The sequence below is a fragment of the Heterocephalus glaber genome, unplaced genomic scaffold (assembly GCF_053883595.1).
Source record: "Heterocephalus glaber isolate CG9 unplaced genomic scaffold, H.glaber_assembly_v1.0 deba00000896, whole genome shotgun sequence".
NCBI classification, from domain to species: domain Eukaryota; kingdom Metazoa; phylum Chordata; class Mammalia; order Rodentia; family Bathyergidae; genus Heterocephalus; species Heterocephalus glaber.
Window position 1 is genome coordinate 1,309,521 of NW_028258170.1, and position 27,092 is coordinate 1,336,612.

A 27,092-nucleotide genomic window follows, 5' to 3' on the forward strand; every position below is an offset into this window, starting at 1 on the left:
TAACTATGTCTTTGGCTTGTAATATCCATACTTTATTGTTCTATTCATTTGTGCTTTGCTTTGCTCAAGAGAGAGATAATGTAAATTAATAATATCAATATGTACAAATGAGGGAGGAAATTTATAGAAAGAGAAAGGGAGGTGGGATATAAGAAGCGGATTAAAATAAAAAGAATCCAGCTCTGTTGTGTACATGTACACACTTCTCAAGATGGCTGTAAAATGCTTATGCTGCAAACACATGCTAATTAAAAATTTAAAATCAAGTAAAAATCTAAGAAAAATTAAAACAAAGGTCTCACTCTATTAACATTATTCAATATGAAGCATTCTACACTGCTTTAAAATTTCTCAATTAATGCACTTTCTTAATGTTTGTTCTTTAAATTTCCAGAAGTCTGTATTTTCCTTTCTTCTCAAATCCATTATACCTGTCCATTTGGTGACATCATTTGTCTCATATAAATTATTTCAATTATTAATATAATTAACAGTATTTGAAACATACCTAATTTTATAAATAAGAAATTTAATAGATTCATGATCATATAAAATAATATATTTTCAGATAAAGAATTCAAATTTTCGTGCTTTTTTTGTTTTATTAATTTGAAATCATCCTTAACAAAAACAGTCTCATATATCTACCAGATTTCACCTTCAAAAATTCACATTAAGCAGTCTAAGAAGGTTTAAATAATATTTTACCTATAAATTTGCATGCTCTTTTTCTCAGGAAGTCGTTTGAAGGCTACAATATTTGTGGCCATTTTAAGAACTATTCCTATTCTTAATATCCTTAAATAGGAATAGTCCCTCTTACCATCTCTTCTTGTGTATCAGTGAAACTTGCAGAAGACAATTTCTATTTGGCAATTGTTCTGGTTCATTACTGAGAGCTATTTTTTTAAATAGAAACCTCATTGCCTTCCTCCTGTCGTTGCTCTCAGCTCCCCCAATGTAGGGGGAGTTTGCTGGGAGTGAAAAACCACTTGTCCACATTTCAGGGAGAATTTGAAATTTCTTGCTATTGCATTCAAGCCCTTTAATAAGTGATATGTAGTTGCCTCATTTTTATTCCCACAATTCATCCAGATTCAGGTTGTTAGAAAAATCTTCTTTGTGTTTTATAACATACACATGCAACTCTGGGTGTCCACAGTATTTGTTGTGGTGAAAGCCGGCTTTTCTCGTGGGAGAGTCATGAAGATAACACACATCATATTTGTGAAGATTTACTATGTTGAACTTACTACTCAGGTTTTCAAATTACCTAGAATTATTTTGTAGATAAATTAGGTAAACAAGTATCTACTTTTCTTTCTTGTCACATATTTAAGTCAATTTTAGTGTAGGATATTTCTTTTTTTTAATTAAATTCTTTTATTGGTAAATTGTAGCTTTACAACACAATTACATTTCTCATTGGGAATTGTACCTTTACAGAATGCATTTTGGTTCTTATTTTTTCCCCATTCCTAGCCCTCCCTTCATCCCCTCCACCTTTCCCTATTCATAAAGACTTTATTTCCATTTTTTCCATTTCTCAGCATTTTTTCTTTCCCTTCTTTCCTTTGCCCTGACCCTCCCACTACCCCTACCCCTTTCGACCTTTTGTTCCTATTTTACATTTTTGATTTTTCATTCTAATCATTGGTACATTTTAGGTATACAATATAATGACATTCATCATTGGAAATTTGCACCTTTACATAGTCTCTCTTGGTTCTTATTTCTCACCCTTGCCCAGCCCTCCCTTCAGCCCCTCCATTCCTCCCTATTTACAGAGATTTTGTTCTTATTTTTCCATTTTCTCATATTAATCCCATTCCCTTCTATCCTTTCCTCTAGCCCTCCCACTTCCTTCCCTTTTGCCCCTTTTCTTTCTATTTCACATTACATATTATATATTTAGTCCTTATTGACACTTTCCATTTCTCACACCAGAGAAACTTCAGAATTTATTCATGTGTGTCCTATTTATTTCAATTAAAAGTATTGCCTCAATGTTCATCCACTTAGCTATAAATGTCTCTAATTTCTCATTTATTATGGCTGAGTAGTACTCCATTTTATATAAAAAACCACATTTTCTTGATCCAGTCTCCAGTTGATGGGCATTTGGGCTGTTTCCAAGTTTTAGCTAATACAAACTGTGCTGCTATGAACATGGGTGCACATATATCACTGTGGTATGATTCTTTTAATTCTTTGGGGAAGATCCCCAGCAGTGGAATAGCGGGGTCGAATGGGACTTCCAGTCCTAGTTTTTGAGGTAGCTCCATACTGATTTCCACAGTGGTTGCATGAGTCTACACTCCCATCAGCAGTGGAGCAGGGTTCCTCTTTCCCCACAGCCCCACCAGCATTGGTTATTGGTTGATTTCATGATAGCAGACATTCTTTCTGGAGTGAAGTGGAATCTCAGTGTTGTATTCATTTGCATCTCTTGAATGACCAGTGATGTTGAGCATTTTTTCATGTATTTATTTGCTGTCTCTACTTCTTTGTGTGAGAAATGTCTGTTCATTTCAGATGCCCATTTTCAGATTGGGTCTTTAAATTTGGGAGGTATGATCTTTTTAAGTTCTTTATAGATACAAGATAGTAGACCTTTGTCTGAAGAAGAGCAGGTGAAGATATTTTCCCACATTGTGGGTTGTCTCTTCACACTGCTGGTGGTTTCTCTTGCTGTGCAGAAGCCTTTTAATAAGAAGAGATCCCACTTGTTGATTGTTTGTGCTAGTTCATGGGCAACTGAGGTTTTGTTTATAAAATCTTTTCCTACACGGATATCTTCAAGGGTTCTACCTAACCTCTGTTCCAACTGGTTCAGAGTTTCTATTTTTATATTTAGATCTTTAATCCATTTTGATTTTAGTTTAGTGCATGGTGAGAGATACAGGTCTAGTTTTAATCTCTGGCAAGTTAAAGCGCAATTTTTCCAGCACCATTTATTAAAGAGGCTATCTTTCCTCCAGTGAGGTTGTTTGGCTCTTTTATCAAAGATGAGATGGCTGAGTGTGTCTGGCGTTGTTTCTGCATCTTCTAATCTATTCCACTGGTCCTCAGGTCTGTTTCTTTGCCAGTACCATACTGTTTTTATCACAGTAGCTTTGTAGTATAGTTGCAGGTTGGGGATTGTGATACCCCCTGCCATGTCTCTGTTACTTAGAATTGCTTTTGGTATTCTGGGTCTCTTCTTGTTTCAAATCAATTTTGGATTGTTTTCTCGAGGTCTATGAAGTATGCTGCTGGGATCTCAATTGGAATTGCATTGAATCTATATAGCAGTTTTGGAAGTATGGCCATTTTCACTCTATTAATCCTTCCTACCCAGGAGCAGGCGATGTCTGTCCATTTTCTGATACCATCTTCAATCTCTCTTTTCAGAGTGCCATAGTTTTCAGAGAAGTGGTCTTTGATTTTTTTTGTTAGGTTGATTCCTAGGTATTTCCGTTTTTTGGATGCTATTGTGAAAGGAATTATTTGCCCTATTTCTCTCTCAGTGAGTCTGTCATTGGTGTAGAGGAAAGCTATTGATTTTTGTGTGTTGACCTTGTATCAAGGGTCTTGACTGAATATGGTTATTAAGTCTAGAAGACTTTTGGTGGTGTTCTTGGGGTCTTTCATATAGAGTATCATGTCATCTGCAAATAATGACAATTTGACTTCTTCATTACCTATCTTTATTCCTTTTATTTCTTTCTCTTGTCTAATTGCTGTGGCTAATGTTTCCAGAACTATATTGAACAAGAGTGGTGATAGTAGACATCCTTGTCTTGTTCCTGATTTTAGTGTGAAGGATTTCAGTTTTTGATGATTTAGTATGATATTGGTTGTTGGTTTTTCATGGATGGCTTCTATGAGTTTGAGGTAGAGACCATCTATTCCAATTTTTTGTAGGGTTTTTATCATAAATGCATGTTGGATCTTGTCAAATGCTTTTTCTGCATCTATGGAGATAATCATATGGTTTATGTCCTTGGCTCCATTGATATAGTGTATTACATTGATTGATTTTCATATATAGAAACATCCCTGCATCCCTGGGATGAATCCCACTTGATCAGGGTGTATGATCTTCATGATGATATTCTGCATTCTGTTTGCCAGAATCTTATTAAGGATTTTTGCATCTATGTTCATTAGTGAGATTGGCCTATAGTTCTCTTTTTCAGTTGGGTCTTTCTCTGGTTTGGGGATCAAGGTGATGCTTGCTTCCAGGAATGAATTTGGGAGTATTACTTCCCTTTCAATTTCATTGAAAAGTTTAAACAGTAATGGAAGCAGTTCCTCTCTAAATGTCTTGTAGAATTCAGCAGTGAAGCCATCAGGGCCCAGGCTTTTCTTAGTTGATAAGATTTTAATTACATTTTCAATTTCATTGGTTGATATTGGGTTGTTCAGAATTTTTAGGTCTTCTTTGTTCACCTTTGGTAATTCATATGTATCTAGGAATCTGTCCATTTCTTCTGTGTTGTCCATCTTATTGGCATATAGGTTCTGGAAGTAGGTATTGATGATCCTCTGGATTTCTGCTGGGTCTGTTGTCATTTCACCCTTTTCATTCTTAATTGCATGGATTTGGGCCTTTTCTTTCCTTTTTCTGACAAGGTTGGCTAAAAGTTTGTCAATTTTGTTGATTCTTTCAAAGAACCAACTCTTGGCTTCATTGATTTTTTTGTATCATTCTCTTAGTTTCCATTGCATTGATTTCTCCTCTGATCTTTATAATTTCCTCCCTTGTATGAGATTTGGGATCGTCCTGCTCTTGTTTTTCTAGAAGCTTGAGGTTCAGCATCAGGTTGTTCAATTGGGCTTGTTCTCTTTTCCCAATATGCATATTCACTGCTATGAATTTCCCTCATGAGACTGCTTTCATTGTGTCCCATAGATTCTGATATGTTGTTTTGTCATTGTCATGTAATTGAAGGAACTGTCTGATTTCTTCTTTAATTTCCCTATGACCTATTGTTTATTCAGAAGTGTGTTGTTCAATTTCCACATGTTTATGAAGTTTTTTGAATTTGTTTTGCTATGGGTCTCCAATTTCATTGCACTATGGTCTGATAATATACAGGGGATATCTTCAATTCATTTGCACTTACTTAAACATGTTCAATGTGTGAGTATGTGGTCTATTTTGGAAAATGACCCATGTGCAGCTGAGAAGAATGTGTATTCTGATTTTGTGGGGTGGAAGACTCTAAACATCTGTTAAGTTCATTTGTTTAAGAGTTTGATTGAGTTCTAGTATTTCATTTCTTATTTTTAGTCTAGTTGATCTATCTATTTGTGACAGTGGGGTGTTGAGGTGCCCATTACAATTGTATTAGTGCATATATGACTTTTCGTGTCCGTTAGTATTTGTTTATTATAGTTGGGTGCACTAGTGTTTGGTGCATAGATATTTATGATTGTCATCTCTTCCTCTTGGATTCCTCCCTTTACAAGGATGTAGTGTCCTTCATCTCTCTTAATCAGTGTTGGTTTGAAATCTACTTGATCTGCAAAGAACATAGCTACTCTTGCTTTTTTGGGGGGTTCCTGTCCCATGGAGTATTGTTTTCCACCCTTTAACTTTCAGTGTATTAGTTTCCTTTTGAATGAAGTGTGTTTCTTGTATGCAGCATATTGTTGGATTTTGCTTCTTGACCCATTCTGCCAGTCTATTTCTTTTGATTGGTGAATTGAGACCATTAACATTGATGGTTATATCTGAAATGTATTGACTTGTCCTTGCCATGACTTTTTCTTTTTGTTGGGTTCTCCCCCTTTACACTTAATTTCTTGTCATGCCAGATGGGTTCATTCTGCTTTGCTTCCTGGAGTTGTGATCCTCAATGTCTGTTCCTAGGATATTGTATAAAATTCTTTGTAGTGCTGGTTTGGTATTCCTGAAGTTCCTAAGGTGCTTTTTGTCATGAAAGTATCTTATTTTTCCATCAATTTTGAAAGATAGTTTTGCAGGGTACATCAATCTGGGTTGGAGGCTGTTTTCTTTTAGGGCTTGGAATATGTAATGCCAAGCTCTTCTTGCCTTGATGGTTTGTGTTGAGAAATCTGCTGTGATTCTGATGGGCTTTCCTTTGTATGTGATTTGTTTCTTTTCTCTGACTGCTTATACAACTTTGTTCTTCTGTTGTGTTTCTTGAATCTTAACAATTATATGCCTATGTGTAGATGTTTTTTGATGAAGGCTATTTGGAGTCCTATATGCCTAACTTATCTGTATCTCAAGCTCTTTTCTCCTTCTTTGGAAGTTTTCTGCCATTATTTCTGTGAAGAGATTTTTTTATGTCATCTGCACTCTCTCCTGTTTCTTCATTGAACTCAATCAGTCTTATGCTATTCTTCTTTGCATCATCTAGCAGCTGCTGGATTGATTTCTCATGGTCCCTTATCATTTTGTAGCAATTTTTCTTTTCCTGGTCACTAATTGCAATCTTATCTTCTATATCTGAAATTCTGTCCTCACATTGGCTCATTCTGCTGTGTAGACTTTCAATGGAGTTTTTCATGTCCTGGAAATCTATTTGCATCTGTTTTATGGATTCCATTTGTTTCTTATGTTGGGATTCCATCATGTTCCTGAGCTCCTCTCTAGATTTATTAATCATGTCTTGCACTAGCGGCACAATTTCTCCTGTTATTTGAGAAATTATTTCTGATTTTATTTTTTTCCAGATCCCCTTTTGCTGCCTGTTCAATGGGTCCAGGTTGAGTAGCAGAGTGTTCCATCTCATTTCCCTTTGGGGTTGCTGTAGGTGATCTGGAAGTCTGGTTTTGAGACTTATTTACATGTTTTCTCATTTTGACTGGGGTGGGGGGCTGTTAGCACCTGCACGGATTACCTCCTCTGAGCTAGGAGAGGTGGGACAGGGGCCAGAAACAGCAGTAGGTTTGGTGACCCAAAAGCCCTTTCCTTTGGGCTGGGAGCACCGGGAAGGATGGTGGCTGGGAAGCCCCTTCCTCTGGACCAGGAGCAGTGGGATGGTGGCTCAGAAGCCCTTACCTCTGTTCTGGTAGCAGTGGGAGGGATGGTGGCCTGGTAGCCCCTTCCTCTGGACCATGGGCAGTGGGACAGAGGTGGCCCAAAAGCCCTTTCCTCTGTGCTGGGAGCAGTGGGAGGTATGGTGACCAGGAAGCCCCTTCCTCTTGACCAGGAACAGTGGGAAAGCAGCTCAGAAGCTCCTACCTCTGGGCTGGGAGCAGCAGGACTCAGTACTTTGGTCCTGTGATCTGGTGTCCTCTGCATCTTTGTAGTATGGAACCAGGTGGCTGCCTGTCTGCAGCTGGGTGATTTGGCATTTTCCTGGGTGATTCAGCATCTTCTGCTAGACTCAGGACCCCGGCAGGGCATGCACAGACCTGTCTGTCTGCAGCGGGCAACTTCGTCCTGTCAGGATATTTCATTTAAAGGAAAAATTTATTAAAAACTAACTCTATTCTGTGGTTCTAATTTCTTTCATGTTCAAGTGTGTCCTCATGTTCACTGTGTCCATGTGTGGGCCTCTCTGTTATATGTCACTGTCCATGTGTCTATTATAGAATTTAGTTATTTTCCTGAATATCCTCTTCTCAGCAATGACTGACCCACCCCATTCATGTTTTTAAGACCATTTTATTTTTGGGCCAATGACCATTATGGAACTAACAGAATGGTACATTATGACTATGCATAAAATATATTGTTTAAATCAATGTCGTGTTGATGGAGAAACAGACTTAAAAACAAAGCAGATTTTCAAAATTAACAAAAAAACAAAAACTCAGGTTTCTCCTTTCTTAGGTTGATTGACAAATAGTGCAAATTGGATGGTAGGCTTTAAGACATTTATTCCTTATGAATACTTTTTGTTTCTTCACACAATCTAATGATTTCAGTTATGTTTCCTGCATTAGTAGACTTTGCAAGCAGGACTATATTACAAAATAATTGAATTGCAGTGAATTCAGCAATATTTCAATTTTAATTTCCATTGATATTCTCACCCAAACAAATGAAAAGTCAATTTTAGAGCAAAGGTGAATATTTATATATGGGGTAAAAAATGCTGTAATACAGTGCAGACTGCGTCTGCATAGAGCAAAGATGCACCCATTCTTTTCTTTAGTGAAGAACAAGGTAAAAACTTTTCTGCGGTGTCACTGTTAATGATTTTGTCAGAAACCATGTCTATAAAGAGAGAAACACGGTGATATGTACAGAAAGTAGACAGGAGAAATGTGCAGAGCACCCTGCATTTGTTCAGACATTCAGCTGTAGTTGCTTTTAAGGTTTGTCTCTATCCCTGCCCACTCTAATATTTTAGGGAATGGAAAGACTTTGAAGACTCATTACCATACTTTCCAATCTCCACAGTGTCATCTCTGGAGTCTAAATTTTTAAACTTTTCCTAGGTATTCTCAAAGTAATGAACAGGAATTTTCTTTCTTAAAAAAGGTAAAACATCTGAATATACAAGAAATAGTTATATAGTTATTCAACCAATGTTCTCCAAGTAGCATATCTAGTACTTTTGACTGTAGCAATAACTTTAGGAAAATAATACCCATATAATGAAAGTAACAAAACATATATTTTTGTTTTTAGAGAAAAATGTATGAGACAACAACTAGGAGGTAAGCAACTGTACAGCTTTTCACACATTCTCAAATCCCTAATTAATTTGCAAGTAGACAAGACCACAAAATATGAGATTTGTTGCAAGCTTGTCTTTTATTGACAAAATTCTGGTAAATACAACCTTAGCATGAAAAGCCCAGCATAAGAGAATACCCTCAAAAAGGAGGAAAAAGAATCATTAGTAGGGCAGGAAAGCAAACCACAGGAAACGTTCTTTTATACAATTACAGAATTAAATAAGAAATCAGAAAGTAAGTTCAAATCCTCAGCACATGTATTAAACTTTAGTTAGCAGTTTCCTCAAGACAATCGTGACATCTTTATTCTTCAGTGTATAGATCATAGAGTTGAAGAATGGGGTGAGAATAGTGTAGAAAAGAGAAAGTTTATCCTTGCTGGAGAACTACTTGGGTTTGGGTTGGATATATGTAATGATTCCAGATCCAAAGAACAAAGCCACAACTATGACATGACAGGAGCAGGTGGAGAAGGCTTTGACTCACCCTGTGACTGAGGGAAACTTCAGGATGGTGGAGATGATTTTACTGTGGGAACCGAGTATCAACAGAAAAGGGACCAAGATAAACACCACGGCAACTGAAAAGAGCAACGTCTCATTTATGAAAGTTTTTCTGCAGCCCAGATTGAGTAACTGTGGGATGTAACAAAAGAAGTGATTGATTTCCTTGGATCCTCAAAATGGCAGGGAGAAAATCAGAAATGTCTATCCTATGTGGACCAGCATTCCCATGAGCCAAGAGGCAGCCACCAGTTTGGTATAGAACTTGGGGTTCATGATGAGAGGGTACTGCAGAGTGTGGCAGATGGCCACGTAGCAATCATAGGACATCGTGGTCAGCAGGAGGCACTCGGTTCCTCCAAGCACAAGGAAAAAATACACCTGTGTAGCACAGACAAACAAAGAAATATTGCCTTTCAGTATCTACAGGTTGGTTAGCATTCTAGGCAGGGTGTCAGACACATAGCAGCTTTCTAAGAAAGAAAAATTTCTGAGAAAAAAATCATACATGGGAGTGTGGATGGCTGGGTCCAACTTGGTTATGAGAATGATGTACCTATTTCCTAAAAGGATGATCACATAAATGAAGAAAAATATCACAAAAAGAAACTTTTGTAGACTGGAAATATTAGAACCCCTCCCCCCCAAAAAACCAAACTCTATCATTGAAGTGAAATTTACTTCTTGTGGCATTCTTTAGCTTTCCACCTGTGAAAGTAGAAAGATATGTCACTTAAATTCTTTGACCATTTATCGAATTCTACTGGATTCAGTGATGCTTGGACAATTAGAATATTGATTTTCTAATCTACATTTAAATTTCAGTTTTTTATAGCAGAGATTCAAAAGGCACAACTGAGGCATACTGAGGAATGTCTTCAAATTCTAAAAATATAACATTGATACCTATTTCAAGCTTTAATTTGAAAGATAATTATATGACATAATTATACCATTTCTTACTTTTATGTTTGAACATGGAAACAAACTGCTCTTCTCTACTCATAGTGATAGAATTTTGAGGCAGAATCACTTACATTATATTTTCCCAGCAGTACATCACTTTCAAATATTTAGGTGTCATTTTGGAAATGATTTACTCTTCCACCAGGCTTTTACAAGCATCATTTACAAGTAAGAACCCTGTAACACAGCTATAGATCTACCATCCCCACTTTGGCATCGAGTTGAAAATGAATTTCCTTTTCATTTATGTACCATAAAAGTGCAAGCAATATTGTGATCATGCATTCCACTCCCAATACTTTTAATTACTACATTCCATCAAGCAGTAGATATTTGATAGTTTTTTATTTAGCTGTCAGCTGGACAATAAAACCAACATGTTGAAAGGTTGGCACTAGTTGACCTGATTTCAGCAACTCTGTTTAGCTGATCTATGCACATAGGTTTTGCCATCTAGCATGAGTTACTCTGTTTTTAGCAATCAAGGGCATCTGTGGCACAGTTTTTCCACATCTCTGGGCTCACAGCACTGAGCAGAGGCCTTGGGAGGCTGGGAGAGGGTGGGCATGGAGGGCAGCTCTCAGGCACAGCTCAGTCTTGAGAGGCTCTTTCTCTCTTCCCAGCCCTGCCTGCTCCTGGGGGGTCTTATCCCCTCCCTCCACCTCACTTCCTTGATGCTCCACGTGAGCCTGCATGTTCATGGTGACATCCACTGACTGCCAAGGCCTCCAGGCACAGAGTCACCCATGGCTCACACTGTCAAGCACACAGAGCAAGAGGTACCAGGGGAGGAGGGAGGCAGCAGCCTATCCAGGCAGACTGCTCAAGTCCCTTTTGAGACATAAAAACCTCATTTGGAAAAGTAAAACTTAATCCTGATCTCATTCTGCCAATTAGGGGAAATAGAAACTCAACTTGAAAAACAGAATGAAGCTCAACATATCAGGCAGCCGTGACTCATTCCCTCTCCTGGGCCACCCTTACCCTGGTCTCAGGTCTCCTAAACTCAAAGCCCCTCACCCAGAAGCCCAACACCCCAGGCCCTGGGCAGCTCTTGGATATAGGTCTAGGACCCTGGGAACCTGCCTGGGTAAGCCTACAGAAGAGGGAGGAGCAGTCTGGGACACTCTGTCCTAGCTTTAAGAGGGGCAAAGAGGGGACACTTTCCCCTTCCTGGAGGAATAGGACTGGGGCTGACACAGATGGATATCTCAGAGCAAAGTTATCCTGGGAGATGGAAACAGTCTCAGCTGCCTGGTCTCTCTCTTCCCCCTGGCAACAGGGTGCTTCTGTATGGGAAGGAAGCACTGGATAGTGGAAATCCAGGCCTGGCCACAGTTACCAGAAATGCAGTGGGCCTGCCCCCTGGCCCCTCAGGAGAGTCCCTTGCTGTGATGTCCTGAGACATCAGGGAGGCACTGGAGGGGAGCTGGTCATAAAGAAGACCCCAAGCCCAGTCAGCACAGGGCACAGCAGTCCAGAGAGCCCTGGGGCCAGGATGCCTGGACACTCACACTGTGGGACAGGGGATTTCCAAGCCTTACTCTGTGGGGGCCCTTGCACCCCCCCCCCGCCGGTTGGAACTGTTGAGTGCCTTTAAGGGCATGTCTAAGCCTGCTGCAAGTCTACTGGGCAACAAGGAAGTAGTCCCAGTACCCTCCCCTTGCTCCCTCCCTCTAGCCCTACGGCATATATGCTGCAGCAGCTTCCGCAATAAATGAGACTTGATCAGAAACCTGTCTTGTCTCCATCTCTCGTGTCCCCTGTCCTTTGTCATTCTCACTCCCCCTCTAGGGTCTCCATTGACTTACCCGCGGGACGGGACAAGTGGCGCCCAGCGTGGGGCCAGAGAACGGGGGATCCAGTGAAGAACGCTGCTCGGGGGCCCAATAAAATAAAATAGAAAAAAGAGGATTGCGTTTGACGTGAACCTGCCATCTTTCCTGCACCTAGGTGAGTTGAGCAGCGATTATGGGACAGGGCATTAGCCAACATGAGTTATTTGTACAAGGTCTTAAAGAAACTTTACGGACACGAGGGGTAAAGGTTACAGTCAAACAGTTGTTAAAATTTTTTTTTGATTATATTAGAGATCTCTGCCCTTGGTTTCCCGCCGAGGGTACCATTGACGAGAGGAGATGGAAAAGAGTAGGGGAGGCCCTTAAAGGTTATTATGCTACTTGTGGACCAGAAAAGGTCCCGATTACTGCATTTTCTTATTGAAATCTTATTAATGAAATTATCTCCCAAAAAACCAAAGATCCGCTGGTGGCTCAAGCCATCCAGGTTGGGGAGACAGCTCTCCGATCGGAGGAAGGGTCGATCATTCTCCCTCTGAGTGAGGAGTTTGTAAACACCCCCCACGATGCCAAGATGGTGCCGAGGCCCGAGCATCTGCGGGAGGGGACTTCCTCCAAAAACGAGGAAAAAGACTTGATGTCTTTTGATAGTGATGATGAGCCAGACAAAAAAAAAAAAAAAAAAAAAAAATGCAACCGATGAGGGTTTACAGGTGGGCTCTGCCTCTTCCAAGCCTTTTAAAGGAAAGCTTCGGAGCTCCTCAGCTTCCGCCTCTGCTCTTTCAGCCCCTGCCTCTGACCCCGCCCCGCCTGTTAAGGAGGAACCGGCCTTGTACCCTTCCCTCCGCCACCTCAGACACCCCCCCTTGCCACGGAACGATCTGGGGGAGGCTGACTGGGCCAATCTTGAGGAGGAGACAGCCAGATATCATAATCCTGCCTGGCCGGCCATAGTCCAAGGTCCTCCTCCTTATGTTCCGGTACCCAGCACTCCCATGCGCCCGCTTTGTCATGCCCTGCTGTTGATCCCCAAAAGGAACTCTGGGACAAGATAAAATTTCTAAAAGAACAAATAAGATTAGAAAAGGAACACCGGGAACTTATTACCCAGCTCGAGGGCTTAAGAACAGGCAAAACCCATAAAAATGTCCACAGAGAGGACAAACTTAAGCCACGGACCCCCATTAGAGGGGCGGCCCCTAGGGTGCCATCCGGGTTGGGAGTATCCCTAAAACTTAAAAATATGGAAGCCTTTCCCGTAACTAAAACTACTGACGCACAGGGACAGGCGTGGAGACACCACAGTGGTTTCGATTTTAAGGTCATTAAAAGTTTTAAAACGGCCGCAGCTCAATATGGGGCCACTACACCTTACACAATGGCCATTTTAGAATCGGTGGCAGAAAATTGGCTCACCCCAATCGATTGGCTTATGCAGACTACTGGCTCCTGGCCAGTTGCTCTGGCTTCTTATACAGGCTTAATAGACAATCACTATCCTCCAAACAAACTTATTGACTTTGCCAATAGACATGAGTTCATTTTCCCAAAAGTCACTTCCTGTTCTCCTCTAACAGAAGCCCTATTAGTCTTTACAGATGGTTCTTCTACCGGGATAGCTGCCTATGTGTGGGACAATAACATTGTCCACGTCCAAACCAGCTGTTCTTCAGCCCAAATAACCGAGCTACATACAGTCATAGCAGTCTTTTCTACATTCCCTGAACAAGCCTTTAATCTCTTTATTGACAGTGCTTACATTGCTCAATCTGTTCCCCTATTAGAGACATGTGGATTGATAAAACATGCTTCTCAAACTGGTGGTCTTTTTATTCAATTACAAGATCTAATCAGAAAAAGATCCAAGCCCTTTTTTATTGGGCACCTTTGTGCCTACTCTAACCTACCCGGCCCACTTACAAAAGGCAACCAGTTAACAGATCTGGCCACAAGACCTCAGGCTTCTGCCTACTCTCTAAGTATTGATGCCTCCATTCAGATTGATCAGGCACAGAAGGCGCACCAGTTACATCACCTTAGTGCCCACACGCTTCACCTCATGTATAAACTTACTAGAGAACAAGCTAGACAAATTGTTAAAACCTGCCCTACGTACACCCTCCATCTTCCCACACCTCATCTGGGAGTTAATCCTCTTGGCTTAATTCCAAATGCCCTATGGCAAATGGACGTCACACATTACCCTGAATTTGAAAATCTTAAATATATACATGTCAACATTGATACATATAGTGGATTTATATTTGCCACCCTACAATCTGGGGAGGCTACTAAACATGTAATTGCCCACCTTCTAGTTGCCTTCTCAGTACTTGGATGTCCACAACAAATTAAAACAGACAATGGTCCAGGCTATACCAGCTCTGGTTTTTCAAAGTTTTGCAAACAATTAGATATAACACACATAATGGGAATCCCATATAATCCACAAGGACAAGGCATTATAAAACGAGCCAACCTCACACTCAAAATTACATTAGATAAAATAAAAAAGGGGGAATAGTACCCTATTAAGGGGTCACCCAGAAACCTAATATCACATGCACTATTTATTTTTAACTTTTTAAATTTGGATGCTAAGGGATTATCCGCAGCTAACCGTTTCTGGCAACCAGAGACACAAAAACAATTTGCCTCTGTGATGTGGAGAGACCCCCTGGACCACTCATGGCATGGGCCTGACCCCGTACTCATCTGGGGCCGAGGGTCAGTGTGTGTTTACTCCAAGGAAATGAAGTCAGCCAGGTGGCTTCCAGAATGCTTAGTAAAACAAGTTGATAAGCGTGTTAATGATGCCGATGACCTAACGTTGTCCAAGTTCAACCAGTTAACAATGGCACCTACAATTATAATCTAATAATCATAAAGAGAATAGTATAATTCAATTTGGCCAGTTATATTTGAGTGCACCCTAATTTTATACACTGTCTCATATGTTTGTCTATTGTCTGTTGTTTGTGTTCATACAGTTGAGCTCAATATGTTCCTTCCTTTTCAAAGGATATTCGCCTATTGTTAAATTGACTTACAGATAAATATTATTAAATTAAAGACATGCCTTCCTTCCCAGGTTGCTAATTGATCAAAGTGCCACTGAGATTTATTTTATGAAAGTAATGAGTATTGTCACCTACATGCAATAATCAAATTGCAATTGACAGTTGTAAAATAAAAAGATATATATTCTTAATTGTTTGTCAAAATGAATATAGATGGGGACTCCCTTTGATGAATATAGAAGTGGCCACCCAGAAAATGATTATTCTGGTCTTAATTCATTAAAGGGACCCCCTAGTAAATTTTATATTATAATCTTATGGGAGACACATCACAACGAATATTATCTAAATATGTTATAAATTGATTACATTGGTTATTCTTGATATTTAAGCACTGATTATGTTGTTACAAAATATTTACATTGGTTAAGTTTTAAATATGTTATTGTAATATGTCCACATTGGTTATCTTCAAAAACTTAATCAGGTTAGCCTAACTCTCTTATCTACAGCCCAGCCTTGCTTACATTGCAGGACGAAATTTTGCTTACAGGTTAAAAAAGATGACATCCCTGAATTTGTTGCATGGTCTGTTTCTGTTCCTGGCACCGCTAACAAAAAGCGGATTTCAACCAGTTAACAAAGAACAACTGCTCATTGCCCTGTATGGTAACCCCTGTGACTGTGCTGGGGGTTCTGGCGGGTCTGCACCCACAAGTTACACTTGTAGTACTGATTGCAGCAACAAGATTGCCTACTTGGTTTATGAGGCCGCGCTAGTGGAAGGATATAACCAAGAATGGGATTGCGTCCCTAAGCCTAAAGTCATACCAACAGTCAATGGCGAACCAGGGTCATGCCCTGCCAATTGTGCCAAGGCCACAGAGATGCATTCTACCTGTTACACTGAAGCCCAACAATGTATGCATTCCAATGGAAAAATATATCTAACTGCTGTTCTACAAAAAACTTACAGGGGCTCCGTCGGAGGTGACTGGGACTTTTCCAGCCCCACTGGATATCCTAAATTTGGCCAACCCTCCTGCAATGGCAGTCCCGGCAAAGATGTCTGCTGGCCGCCACAGGCCCCAATTCATGTATCTGATGGTGGCGGGCCTTCAGATCAGCTCAGGGAAGAGCAAGTACAAAAACAGCTCAAGACTATCATCCAAGAGATGTACCCCTCCCTAAATTATTATCCGCTGGCCCTTCCCAAACCTCGAGGCCCAGACCCTGATGTCCAAACCCTGAGTGTCTTAGAGGCCACTTATCAATTGATCAATACATCCAACCCAGCCTTTGCTGCGGATTGTTGGCTATGTTTGACCCTTTGCACACCCCTGCCCCTCGCCTTGCCAGTTGTCGACCAAACTGACTATGCCAACAGTTCTAGTTACAATTGCAGTTTTTCTCTGCCCTTTGGGGTCCAGCCAGTACAGTTCAATGCTTCAGCTTGTTATCTAAGTTCAGGCCACAATGATAGCTTCGATATACCTGTCAGAGTCCAAAATTCCTCTCTCTGCTCTGTAATGCTTAATGGCTCTGCCGCCATTTGCCCTGCCCTGGGTCACGTGCTCGTCTGTGGAGGGAGCTTGGCATTCACCTCCCTCCCCACTAATTGGACTGGGCTGTGCATGGTGGCGACTGTCCTCCCGGACATCGCCCTCATTCCTGGAGATGAGCCGGTGCCCTTGCCCAGCTTTGACTATATCGCTGGGCAACATAACAGGGCCATTTCACTGGTCCCCCTGCTCATGGGGCTGGGGGTGTCCGGTGCCCTTGCCACTGGCTCTGCTGACATCTGAGTGGCTTTACACTCCTATGCCAAATTATCCAACCAGTTGATTAATGATGTTCAAGCTCTCTCCAACACTCTTACAGATGTACAAGATCAGATCGATTCTTTGGCTGAGGTGATCCTTCAAAATAGAAGGGGCCTGGACCTCCTCACAGCGAAACAAGCAGGGATTTACATAGCCCTAAATGAACATTGTTGTTTCTATGCCAATAAGTCTGGGATCATCAGGGAAAAAATTCGCTCAAAATCCCCTCTGGACTGGCCTCAATGGTTTCCTCCCTTATCTTCTCCCTTTGCTGGGACCCTTATTGGGCCTACTTCTGCTCATTTCTTTGGGGCCCATAATATACAACAAAATCATGGCCTTCCTTAGAGCCCAGATAGAGGCAATAAAAACAGCACCCATACAGGTCTACTATCATAGATTGGCAATGGCTGACCAGGACGAATGCCGGACCGTCGATTAGGTCCTTGCCATGGCGAAGTGTTCTCGCCCCAACTGGTGAGTGGGCTGGCAAGCCAATGACGGGCAACTGAGCAAGTGTGCCATGCAATGAGAGAGCCCTCGTGTGCCGCCTAAGACAGGTGCCAGAGCCTTAATTCTCTGGTTAACCGATGATGGGTAAGGTACATGGTGCAGACATGTATGTCGCTCTGACCCAAGACAGGCTCAGCCCCCGCAGGCTTGGCTCTCCTGATGCCTTTCTAAAATTATAATTTTAAAGGGAGGACCTGTGGGGGGCCTTGCTCCCCCCCCGCTAGAACTCTTGAGTGCCTTTTACGGGCATGTCTAAGCCTGCTGCAAATCTACCCAGCAACAAGGAAGTAGCCCCAGTACCCTCCCCTTGCTCCCTCCCTCTAGCCCTATGGTATATATGCTGTAGCAGCTTCCACAATAAATGAGACTTGATCAGAAACCTGTCTTGTCTCCATCTCTCGTGTCCCCTGTCCTTTGTCATTCTCGCTCCCCCTCTAGGGTCTCCGTTGACTTACCCACGGGATGGGACATTACTCTTTGGGGCCTTTTCCAGAATGGGATCCCTTTGACTCTGAGCTAAAGCCTGTGTTTTCAGAGCCAATGATAGAACACAAGAATATGCTTTCAGGTATGAAATGAATTTCAAATGCTCTGCAGAGAACACTGGAGTCATGGGCTTTCTGACATTTGAAATTAGGGAATCTCTTAAACTGTAGTGAAGGTGCCAGCAAAACAATAAAAATAGAAGCTTATGTGGGTCCACATGTCATCACTCCCAGCTCAAAGGAGGAGGCTTCCCAGTTGATGTGCCACTGTTATCAGTACAGAGGAGGAGAGCTGAGTGGGCACCAGCAGCACCACCTCCCTGTCAAAATGAGAAGACTTATAAACAAGCCTCAAAAACAGACTTCCAGATCACCTACAGCAAGCTCAAAGGGAAATGAGATGGAACAATCTGCTACTCAACCACCTGGACTCCATGAACTGAAAACAAAAGAGGATATGAAGAAATGAAATCAGAAATAATTTATCAGATAACAGCAGAGATTGTGCCCATAGTGCAAGACATGAATAATAAATCTAGTGTGGAGCTGAGGAACATGATGTAATCCCAACATAGGAAACAAATGGAATCCATAAAACAGATGCAAACAGATTTCCAAGGGACTAAAACTCCACTGAAAGTCTACACAGCAGAATGAGCCATTGTGAGGACAGAATTTCAGATATAGAAGATAAAATTCCAATTAGTGACCAGGAAAAGAAAAATTGCTTTAAAATTCTAAGGGACTGTCATAAATCAATCCAGCAGCTGCTAGTCGATGCAAAGAAGAATGACATTAGACTGATTGGAGTCAATGAAGAAACAGGAGAGAGTGTAAATGAAATAAAAAAAAAACTGTTTACAGAATTGATGACATAAAACTTCTCAAGCAGGGAAAAAGAACTTGACATACAGATATGTATGGCATATAGAATTCCAAATAGCTCTGATCAAAAAAAAAAAAAAACTACATATAGGCATACAATAGTTAAGATTCCAGAAACCAACAAAAGAACAAATTTCTACAAACAGTTAGAGAAAAGAAACAAATCACATAAAAGGAAAGCTCATCAGAATCACAGCAGACTTCTCAATGCAAACTCTCAAAGCAAGAAGAGCTTGGAGTGATATATTCCAAGCCCTAAAAGAAAACAGCCTCCAAACCAGATTGATGTACCCTGCAAAACTATCTTTCAAAATTGATGGAGAAATAAGATACTTTCATGACAAAGAGAACTTTATGAACTTCATGAATACCAAACCAGCACTCCAAAAATATTAAGAAAATATCCCATGAAAAGGCAATGAGGATCACAACCCCAGGAACCCCATGCAGAATGAATCCATCAGGCATGACAAGAAATTAGATGGAAAGGGGGAGAATCCAACAAAAAGAAAAAGTCATGACAATGATAAGTCAAAATGTATCAGTTATAACCATTAATGCTAATGGTATCAATTCCCTAATCAAAAGAAATAGACTGCAGAATGGATCAAAAAGCAATATCCAACAATATGCTGCATACAAGAAACACACTTAATTCAAAAAGAAACTCATAGATGAAGGACCCTAGTTAGCAAGACAGACTCCATACTGCTGCTTGACCCACCTGCCTGCCTTTTAGATGAACTCAGAAGGAGGAAGCTTAAAAACCTCCTACCCTTAGAAAGTCTCTTTAGAAATAACAATTAATCAATTATTGTTTTACAAATGTTCTAACAGCAGGAAATTCCACTTCTGTACCTTTTGCTTGCTTTACTAGTTCTATCCCATAGAGGGGCCTAGAAACTGTTGGCCTCAAAGATGTATAAAACATGTTTGTCAACCCCTAGTCAAGGCTAGAGTCCAATGTCTGGCTCGGGTCCTGGCCAGTAATAAACTCCTGTGTGGATTTAATACTGGTCTCTGGTTGGTTCTCTCTCACTGAGTGTAACCTTCTTGGAGGTCCCAGAGAGATAGCTTGTTGCTCTAGAGGCTATTACCTTGGAACCTTTGTTTCTTTTTTAGGAGAGACCAGGATCAGACATTGGCAGTGTTTGGCCCCTCTGGACACCGGTCTGCAGAAGGAGAGACCACCCTGATGGTATTCTGGGGCTTCGGGTAGACCGGTCCCAGTTGGGCCCTATTGCTGATCAATGGACCTGCAGGAGTTTATTGGGAAAGCCTCTAGAGGTAACAATCAAATGATTCTTAGTGCACTATGGGTAGGTAGGAGGAAGCCTTACATGGCACAGGTTCCCCTATCTAGAGTCTCTTCACAATGGCAAGCACACTCCTCAACTGGGTCAGAGTCCTCAGAAGACTGACTCCCTGGGTGGGGTCCGAATCCATTTGGCCCCAGAGGTTTATGTGGACAAAGTCTATTTTTTGTCTGTTTATTGTTGTCTGTCTGCTTGCTTTGTGTGCCCTTTGTGTATTCACAGGCTAAAATTATGGGTTCCTCACAGTCCAAAGAAGGAACTCCACTTGTTTGTGTTTTGAATAACTTCAAAAAAATTTATTCCAGAGTCATAGAAGATGAATATGGCATGAAATTTTCTAAAGGCAAATTGTGAACTCTGTGTCAATCAGAATGTCCAAGTTTCAGAGTCAGTTGGCCCCCAGTGGGAACTTATTCTGTACACATTGCTCACAAGGTTTGAAATGTGGTCTCGGGACTTGGGGCCCCACAGGTCCTGATTGACCTTTGGCACTGGATCAGGACAGGACTACAGTCCATCAGCCCCATCTTCTGCCTCCCTTTTTCATTTAAAACAGACAGAGCCCAGGGGAGGATTGATTTATGTCCCTTTTACAGCTAGTGATCTTTACAATTAGAAACATCAAAATCCCCCCTTCTCTGAAAAATCTCAGGCATTAATCTCTTCTTGAGTCTGTTTTACATACCCATCAGCCAACCTGGGATGATTGCCAGCAGTTTTTACAGATCCTGTTCACCACTGAGGAGTGGGGTGGCATTTATCAACAGGCAGTCAAAGAGGCCCTGGGGCCAAACCCTGGCATCACTCCTGGAACTCTGGGGCATTCGGCCAAGGCTGAAACAGTAGTTCTGTCACAACACCCTGAATGCGACCCCAATGATGATGATGGTAAGAGGAGGCTGGGGACCTACTGCCAGCACTTATTAGGGGGACTCCAGGCAATGGCCAAAAAGCCCACTAATTTGAGTAAGGTAAGTGAGGTTTCCCAGGGAAAAACTGAGTCTCAGGCTGCGTTTTTAGAGAGACCCTTGGAAGCCTATAGAATTTTCACTCCTATTGACCCAGAAGCTCCCAAAAATGCAGCAGCTTTAAATTTGGCCTTTGTTTCCCAGTCAGCCCCAGATATTAGAAAAAATAATTACAGAAATTGGAGGGATTTGAGGGAAAGAATAGGACTAAACCCCTGAACATAGCCCAGAAAGTTTATGATAACCGTGATGCCCCTGAAAAAGTCCTAGCCAAAAAACTGGGAAAAATCACTATTGCTGCACTCTAGGCATGAGAGACAGTCCCTCTGGACAGAAAAGGAGAAAGCGCCTTTTTGGCTTTAAAGAAAGCCTTAGTGTCAGCACCAGCACTGGCCCTACCTGATGTCACCAAGCCCTTTTGGTTGTCTGTGGCTAAACAAGGGGGCATAGCCAAAGGCATGCTAGCTCGGGCATTAGGGCCTTGAAACAGACCTGTGGCCTACCTGTCTAAAGGACTTGATCCTGTGGCAAGTGGATGGCCTACCTGTTTGAGGACAGTTGCAGCCACTGCCCTCCTGGTCAAGGAGGCAGATAAACTCAGCCTGGGGCAGGACCTGGTCATTATCGCACCCCATGTGGTGGAAACATAGCTGAGAGGAGCCCCAGAACAATGGCTCTCCAACACCTGCTGACTCAGTATCAGGCCCTGTTGCTGGATGCGCCACACATCAAATTTGCCTGAGACATGACCCTCAATTTGGCCACCGTATTCCCAGACTCTGACTCATACACATGCCCCTATATGATTGTCTGGACACTCTGACAACTTCCACCACCAACCACCCAGATCTAATTGACAAAGCCCAGATGGAAACAGCTTTATGGAAGACTGAGTCAGATATGCAGAGGCAGCTGCAGTCAGTCCAGGAAAACAGGTACACTGGACACAGGCATTAAGCCAAAAGACTTCAATGCAGAGGACTGAGCTAATAGCTTTAACTCAAGCCCTGTTAGGTCAAGACAAGGCTCTAAACATCTATACTGGCAGCCGGTATGCATTTGCCACTTCCCATGTGCATGGTGACATCTACAGACAGAGAGGGCTATTGACTTCAGAAGGGAAAACTATCAAAAAAAGAAATTTTGGCCTTATTGGAGACAATTTGAGAACCCAGGGCATTGGCCATTATTCATTGCAAAGGTCACCAAAAAGGAGACAGCTTTGAGGCCTGTGGTAACCAAGAGGCTGATGATGTGGCCCAAAGGGTGGCCAAAGAACCAGTGGGGCCAATAGACATTCTGCCTGTCTGGCCCTTTGGCTACCTGCCAGAAAAGCCCACATATACCCTGGAAGACAAAGAGGAAAATCAAAAGTGAGGGAGTACAAAATTGGACTCAGGCTGGTGGAAAGGGACAAAGGAATGAATTTGTCTCCCCCAAGCCCTGGGGTGACAACTTGTTCACCAGTTACATCACTTAACTCACCTGGGAGAATCAAAATCTTCACACTAAAATCAGGAACAAGACAAGAATGTCCACTGTCACCACTCCTATTCAATGTAGTTTTGGAAACATTAGCCACAGCAATTAGACAAGAGAAAGAAATAAAAGGAATAAAGATAGGAAATGAAGAAGTCAAATTGTCATTATTTGCAGATGATATACTACTCTATATAGAATATCCCAAGAAGTCCACCAAAAGTCTTCTAAATTTAATAACCAAATTCAGTAGAGTAGCTGGATATAAGATCAACACACAAAAATCAATAGCTTTCCTCTACATGAACAACAGACTCACTGAGACAGAAATAGGGCAAACAATTCCTTTCACAATAGCATTAAAAAACTGAAATACCTAGGAACCAACCTAACAAAAGAAATCAAAAACCTCTTCTTTGAAAACTATAGCACTCTGAAAAGAGAGATTGAAAATGATATCAGAAAATGGACAGACATCCCCTGCTCCTGGGTAGGAAGGATCAACATAGTGAAAATGGCCATACTTCCAATAATGCCATGTAGATTCAGTTCAATTCCAATTGAAATCCAAGCAGCATACTTCATGGACCTTGAGAAAACAATCCAAAAATTCATTTGGAACAAGAAGAGACCCAGAATAGCAAAAGCAATTCTAGGTAATAGAGACATGGCAGGGGGTATTACAACCCCCAACTAGAAAGTATACTACAAGGCTACTATGATAAAAACAGCATGGAACTGATGAACAAACAGACCTGAGGACCAGTGGAACAGATTAGAAGATCCTGAAACAACTCCAGACTCACTCAGCCACCTCATTTTTGACAAAGGAGCCAAACACTCTCACTGGAGGAAAATGGTGCTTTAAAAATTGGGTTTCAACTTGCCAAAAATTAAAGTAGACCTATATCTCTCACCATGCACTAAACTAAAATTGAAATGGATTAAAAAACTAAATCTTAAAACAGAAATACTGAACTGGGTGGAACAGAGGTTAGGTAGAACTCTGGAAGACATTGGTATAGGAAAAGATTTTATGAACAAAACCTCAGATGCCTGTGAACTAGCACAATCAATGAGTGGGATCTCTTCTTACTGAAAAACAGAGTGAAGAGACAACCCATAATGTGGGGAAAATTTTGCACCTGCTGGTCCTCAGATAAAGCCCTTCTATCTCAAATCTATAAAGAATTTAAAAAGATCAGACCTCCCAAATTTAAAGACCCAATCCAAAAATGGGCAGAAATGAACAGACATTTCTCACACAAAGAAGTCGAAATAGCAAATAAACATAGGAAAAAATGTTCAACATCACTAGCCATTCGAGAGATGCAGATGAAAACAACACTGAGATTCCACCTCACTCCAGAAAGAATGGCTGCTATGATGAATTCAACCAATAAAAAATGCTGGTGGTACTATGGGGAAAGAGGAACCCTGCTCCACTGCTGGTGACAGTGTAGACTGATGAAACCACTGTGGAAACCAGTATGGTGATACCTCAAAGAACTAGGACTGGAACTCCCATTTGACCCAGCAGTTCCCTGCTAGGTTTCTTCACCAAAGTATTAAAAGAATCATACCAAAGTGATATATGTGCACCCATGTTCATAGTAACACAGTTTGTAATAGCTATAACTTGGAAACAGCCCAAATGCCCATCAATTGGAGACTGGATAAAGAAAATGTGATTTTTTAAAAATAAAATGGAATACTACTCAGCCATGAAAAATAAAAAGAGATATTTATGGCTAAATGGATGCACATTGAGGCGATACTTTTAAGTGAAATGAACAGGACATACATGTGTAAATACCAAATAGTTTCTCTAGTGTGAGAAACTGAAAGTGTAAATAAGGACTAAAAGGTATAATAGATAATGTGAAATAGGAAAAAAAGGGGCAAAGGAGAAGGAGAAGTGGGAAGGGTAGGGGAAAGGAAAGAAGAGAATGGAATTAATATGAGAAAATGAAAAAAATATAAACAAAGTCTTTGTAAATAGGGAGGGCAGGGGAATGTGGGAAAAATAAGAACCAAGAGAGATTACATAAAGGTGCAAATTTTCACTGATGAATGTCATTATATTGTATACCTAAAATATACAATAAAATATGAAAATGTTAAAAAAATAGTAGGTTACTTTTAAAAGTTGTCTTAGAATGATTTCTTTGGAATTAATCATGTGAAATCAAAAAGTGCTGCCATTCAGCTCCTTCTATGAGTTGTAGGGCCAAATTAAAGTAAGTCTACTCTAGACAGCTAGGTTAAGTGGAAATAGTTTAGGTGGTCAGACAGGACTGGGCCCTCCAGCAAGTCAGTTCAGAGGCTGAGAACTGATTCCAAGATGGAGGCGCATCTGTCAGAGGCAAGGCCTCATATAAAACAGAATTATCAGGCCTATGTCCCTCCTGAGGGATAAGCAATAAATTGAAGATTGGACTGTAATTGGAGTCACCTGTTCCAATAAAGTTGAGAGAGATATCAGTCACCCAGGTGGGTGACTAGGGTCTCCAGATCCAACCCATCCTGTAAAGGTCCTTATTCTCTCTATGCACACTTGCTATGAGACCTGCTTCCCTACTGGATCAATGTTACCTAAGCAGCTAAAGTTTTCCTACTCTTATCTTTCATTGTTCCATGGAATTCAGTCTTTAGAAAACATGAGCTCAGGGTATCTGACATCTAGCAGGCTGAGAGCTACATTTATTTCCCCTATATTAAGTCTTTTCAAAGTCCCTAAAACCTGGGTTACATACCAGGAAACTTGTGAACATATTTTAAATTGTGCTCAGAAGCCAGCCAAGAATGGGGAAACTGATTTGGGAGATCATTGATATATCTAGTACAACATCAGCTGAGAACATACTGGCTAAACAGGAAGTTCTTTGTGTGTCTCTGGCTCCCACTCTGAAGTGCTGCTGTCCCACACACTGTTTTCTTATCTGTCTCTGTTCCCACATGGAAGTGGATATTTGTAAAGTTTTCCCGCAGCACCTTTATAAACCCTTGCTGATTTCACTCTGAGCTGTTGTCATTTCTGCATTTTGTAGAATAATTTTGGTCTGCAGCAGAATTTAATTTCTCTCACTGCTTTCCTTCCACCTGAAATGCATTTTCAATGGAGACCCTGTGGTCAATGTTCCAATATGAAATTTAGAATAACCTTCTCACATTAGGAATCTTAGCAGAGTTACCCTTAGTAAAAAGGAGCTTGAGTCTGCTGTAACTCGGCTATATTGAGGCAAATCAAGTGTTTTCCCTTACAAAAGTTGCCAGGTCCACAGAGTTGAGGTCTCTTTTACCCTAAGATTTTTCTGAATCTTGTTTGATGATAACTTTAATAAAGTTAACTTAGGAGTGTAACATTTGGGCCAAGGATTTAGCTCAGTGGTTCCTCCACCTGTCTCACAAGCGCAAGGTTACTGAGTTTGATCCCAGGCACCAAAAAAAAAAAAAAAGTGCAAGCTTTGAGGACTCTAGAAGGGTAACTTAAAACCATCATTTTGGGAATGAGTTCATATATCACTTAATATTGTCTGTTAAATTACTTTGCTGTGTACCACTTTAGTGTTTTGGGAAAGTGGAGACAAAAATCTGTCCTTTACAATACTAAATATATCTTATTTTAATGTGATAACATAAAAAAACCCTCAATTTGAATAATATATCTAAGAAAAGTATGTGAAAATGTGAAACTAGTATTATAATACATAATTACTAGACAGTTCCCAAAAAGACAAAAAACAGAGCATATCTATTTTTAGTAGAGAATACATGAGCATATTTTATAGTATGTAATTTATTTCTAAATAGCAAAGCATTTATTGGTACATTTTATGTATACATAAGGATAACATTCATCATAGGGAATTTGTACCTGTACATGATACATCGCACTCCTTCATTCAATAAAATTCTGTCTGATTATTGAGATGTGAGGTTATGTCAGTTATTGTTATGTACATCAAATATTTACTGTAATAATTTCTGTCTTATTTCTGAAATTACCTTCCTAAATTGAGTGTTGTTAAAGCCCATGTGATAGTTTGCCCATATGTTATTTTATGGATGAAAAAGAAAGTGTTTAAAAGCTTACATAATTTTTTTCTGTTTCATATATACCTGAGATTTCATCTCAGGAGTCATATTTGCTGCCTAGACCTGGGTTTTAATTATAATCCCATCCTTTTTATTTGCTTCATTACACAATTATTTGAATTTTCAGAGTTTACTGTAAAGAATTTTTGTGCAAGTCGATGAGTTCTAAAGAACTCATTTATCATTCATTTGCTTTTAGTTTACCATAAGGGGTTGACACACTCTCTAGTGATCATTCCCGTTTGATGAAGAGTCCTCCCTAATTGAGCCTCAGAAGCCAACAGACACTGCTGAGTGAGTTTATTCAGTGCTGACACTGGTCTTTTTTCTTTACACTAAATATCACCCCCACCTTTACTATACTTGATGATGATTCTTGAAAATTTGTTTTTGGATTTAAGGCAAGCACTATAAGAAATGCTGTCACCTACTATAAGCACTATGTTCAAACATGATGAAAATATCCTGATATAACTGATTGGTACATTATAAAGTGCACAAAGATACTAATTGACATAAGACAAAACATGTTGAGTACTAACGTATTACAGAAAAAGATGACAGACCCTTGCTTATGTGCAATCACAT

At 40.6% G+C, this 27,092-nt stretch overlaps 1 protein-coding gene and 1 pseudogene across 1 annotated transcript; one reads left to right on the top strand and one right to left on the bottom strand.

Annotated features, from left to right (window-relative positions):
• Positions 1-8,909: 8,909 nt before the first annotated feature.
• Positions 8,910-10,819, bottom strand: LOC101707244 (olfactory receptor 10AG1-like; annotated as a pseudogene).
• A 1,024-nt stretch (positions 10,820-11,843) lies between these two features.
• LOC147828858 (syncytin-1-like) lies at positions 11,844-24,025 on the top strand. The gene is given in 3 exon segments (XM_087207882.1): positions 11,844-12,071; positions 15,472-16,972; positions 16,974-24,025. Coding segments are annotated over 2 exon segments (1,701 nt in total). The 5' UTR covers positions 11,844-12,071; positions 15,472-15,500; the 3' UTR covers positions 17,203-24,025.
• Positions 24,026-27,092: the final 3,067 nt, after the last annotated feature.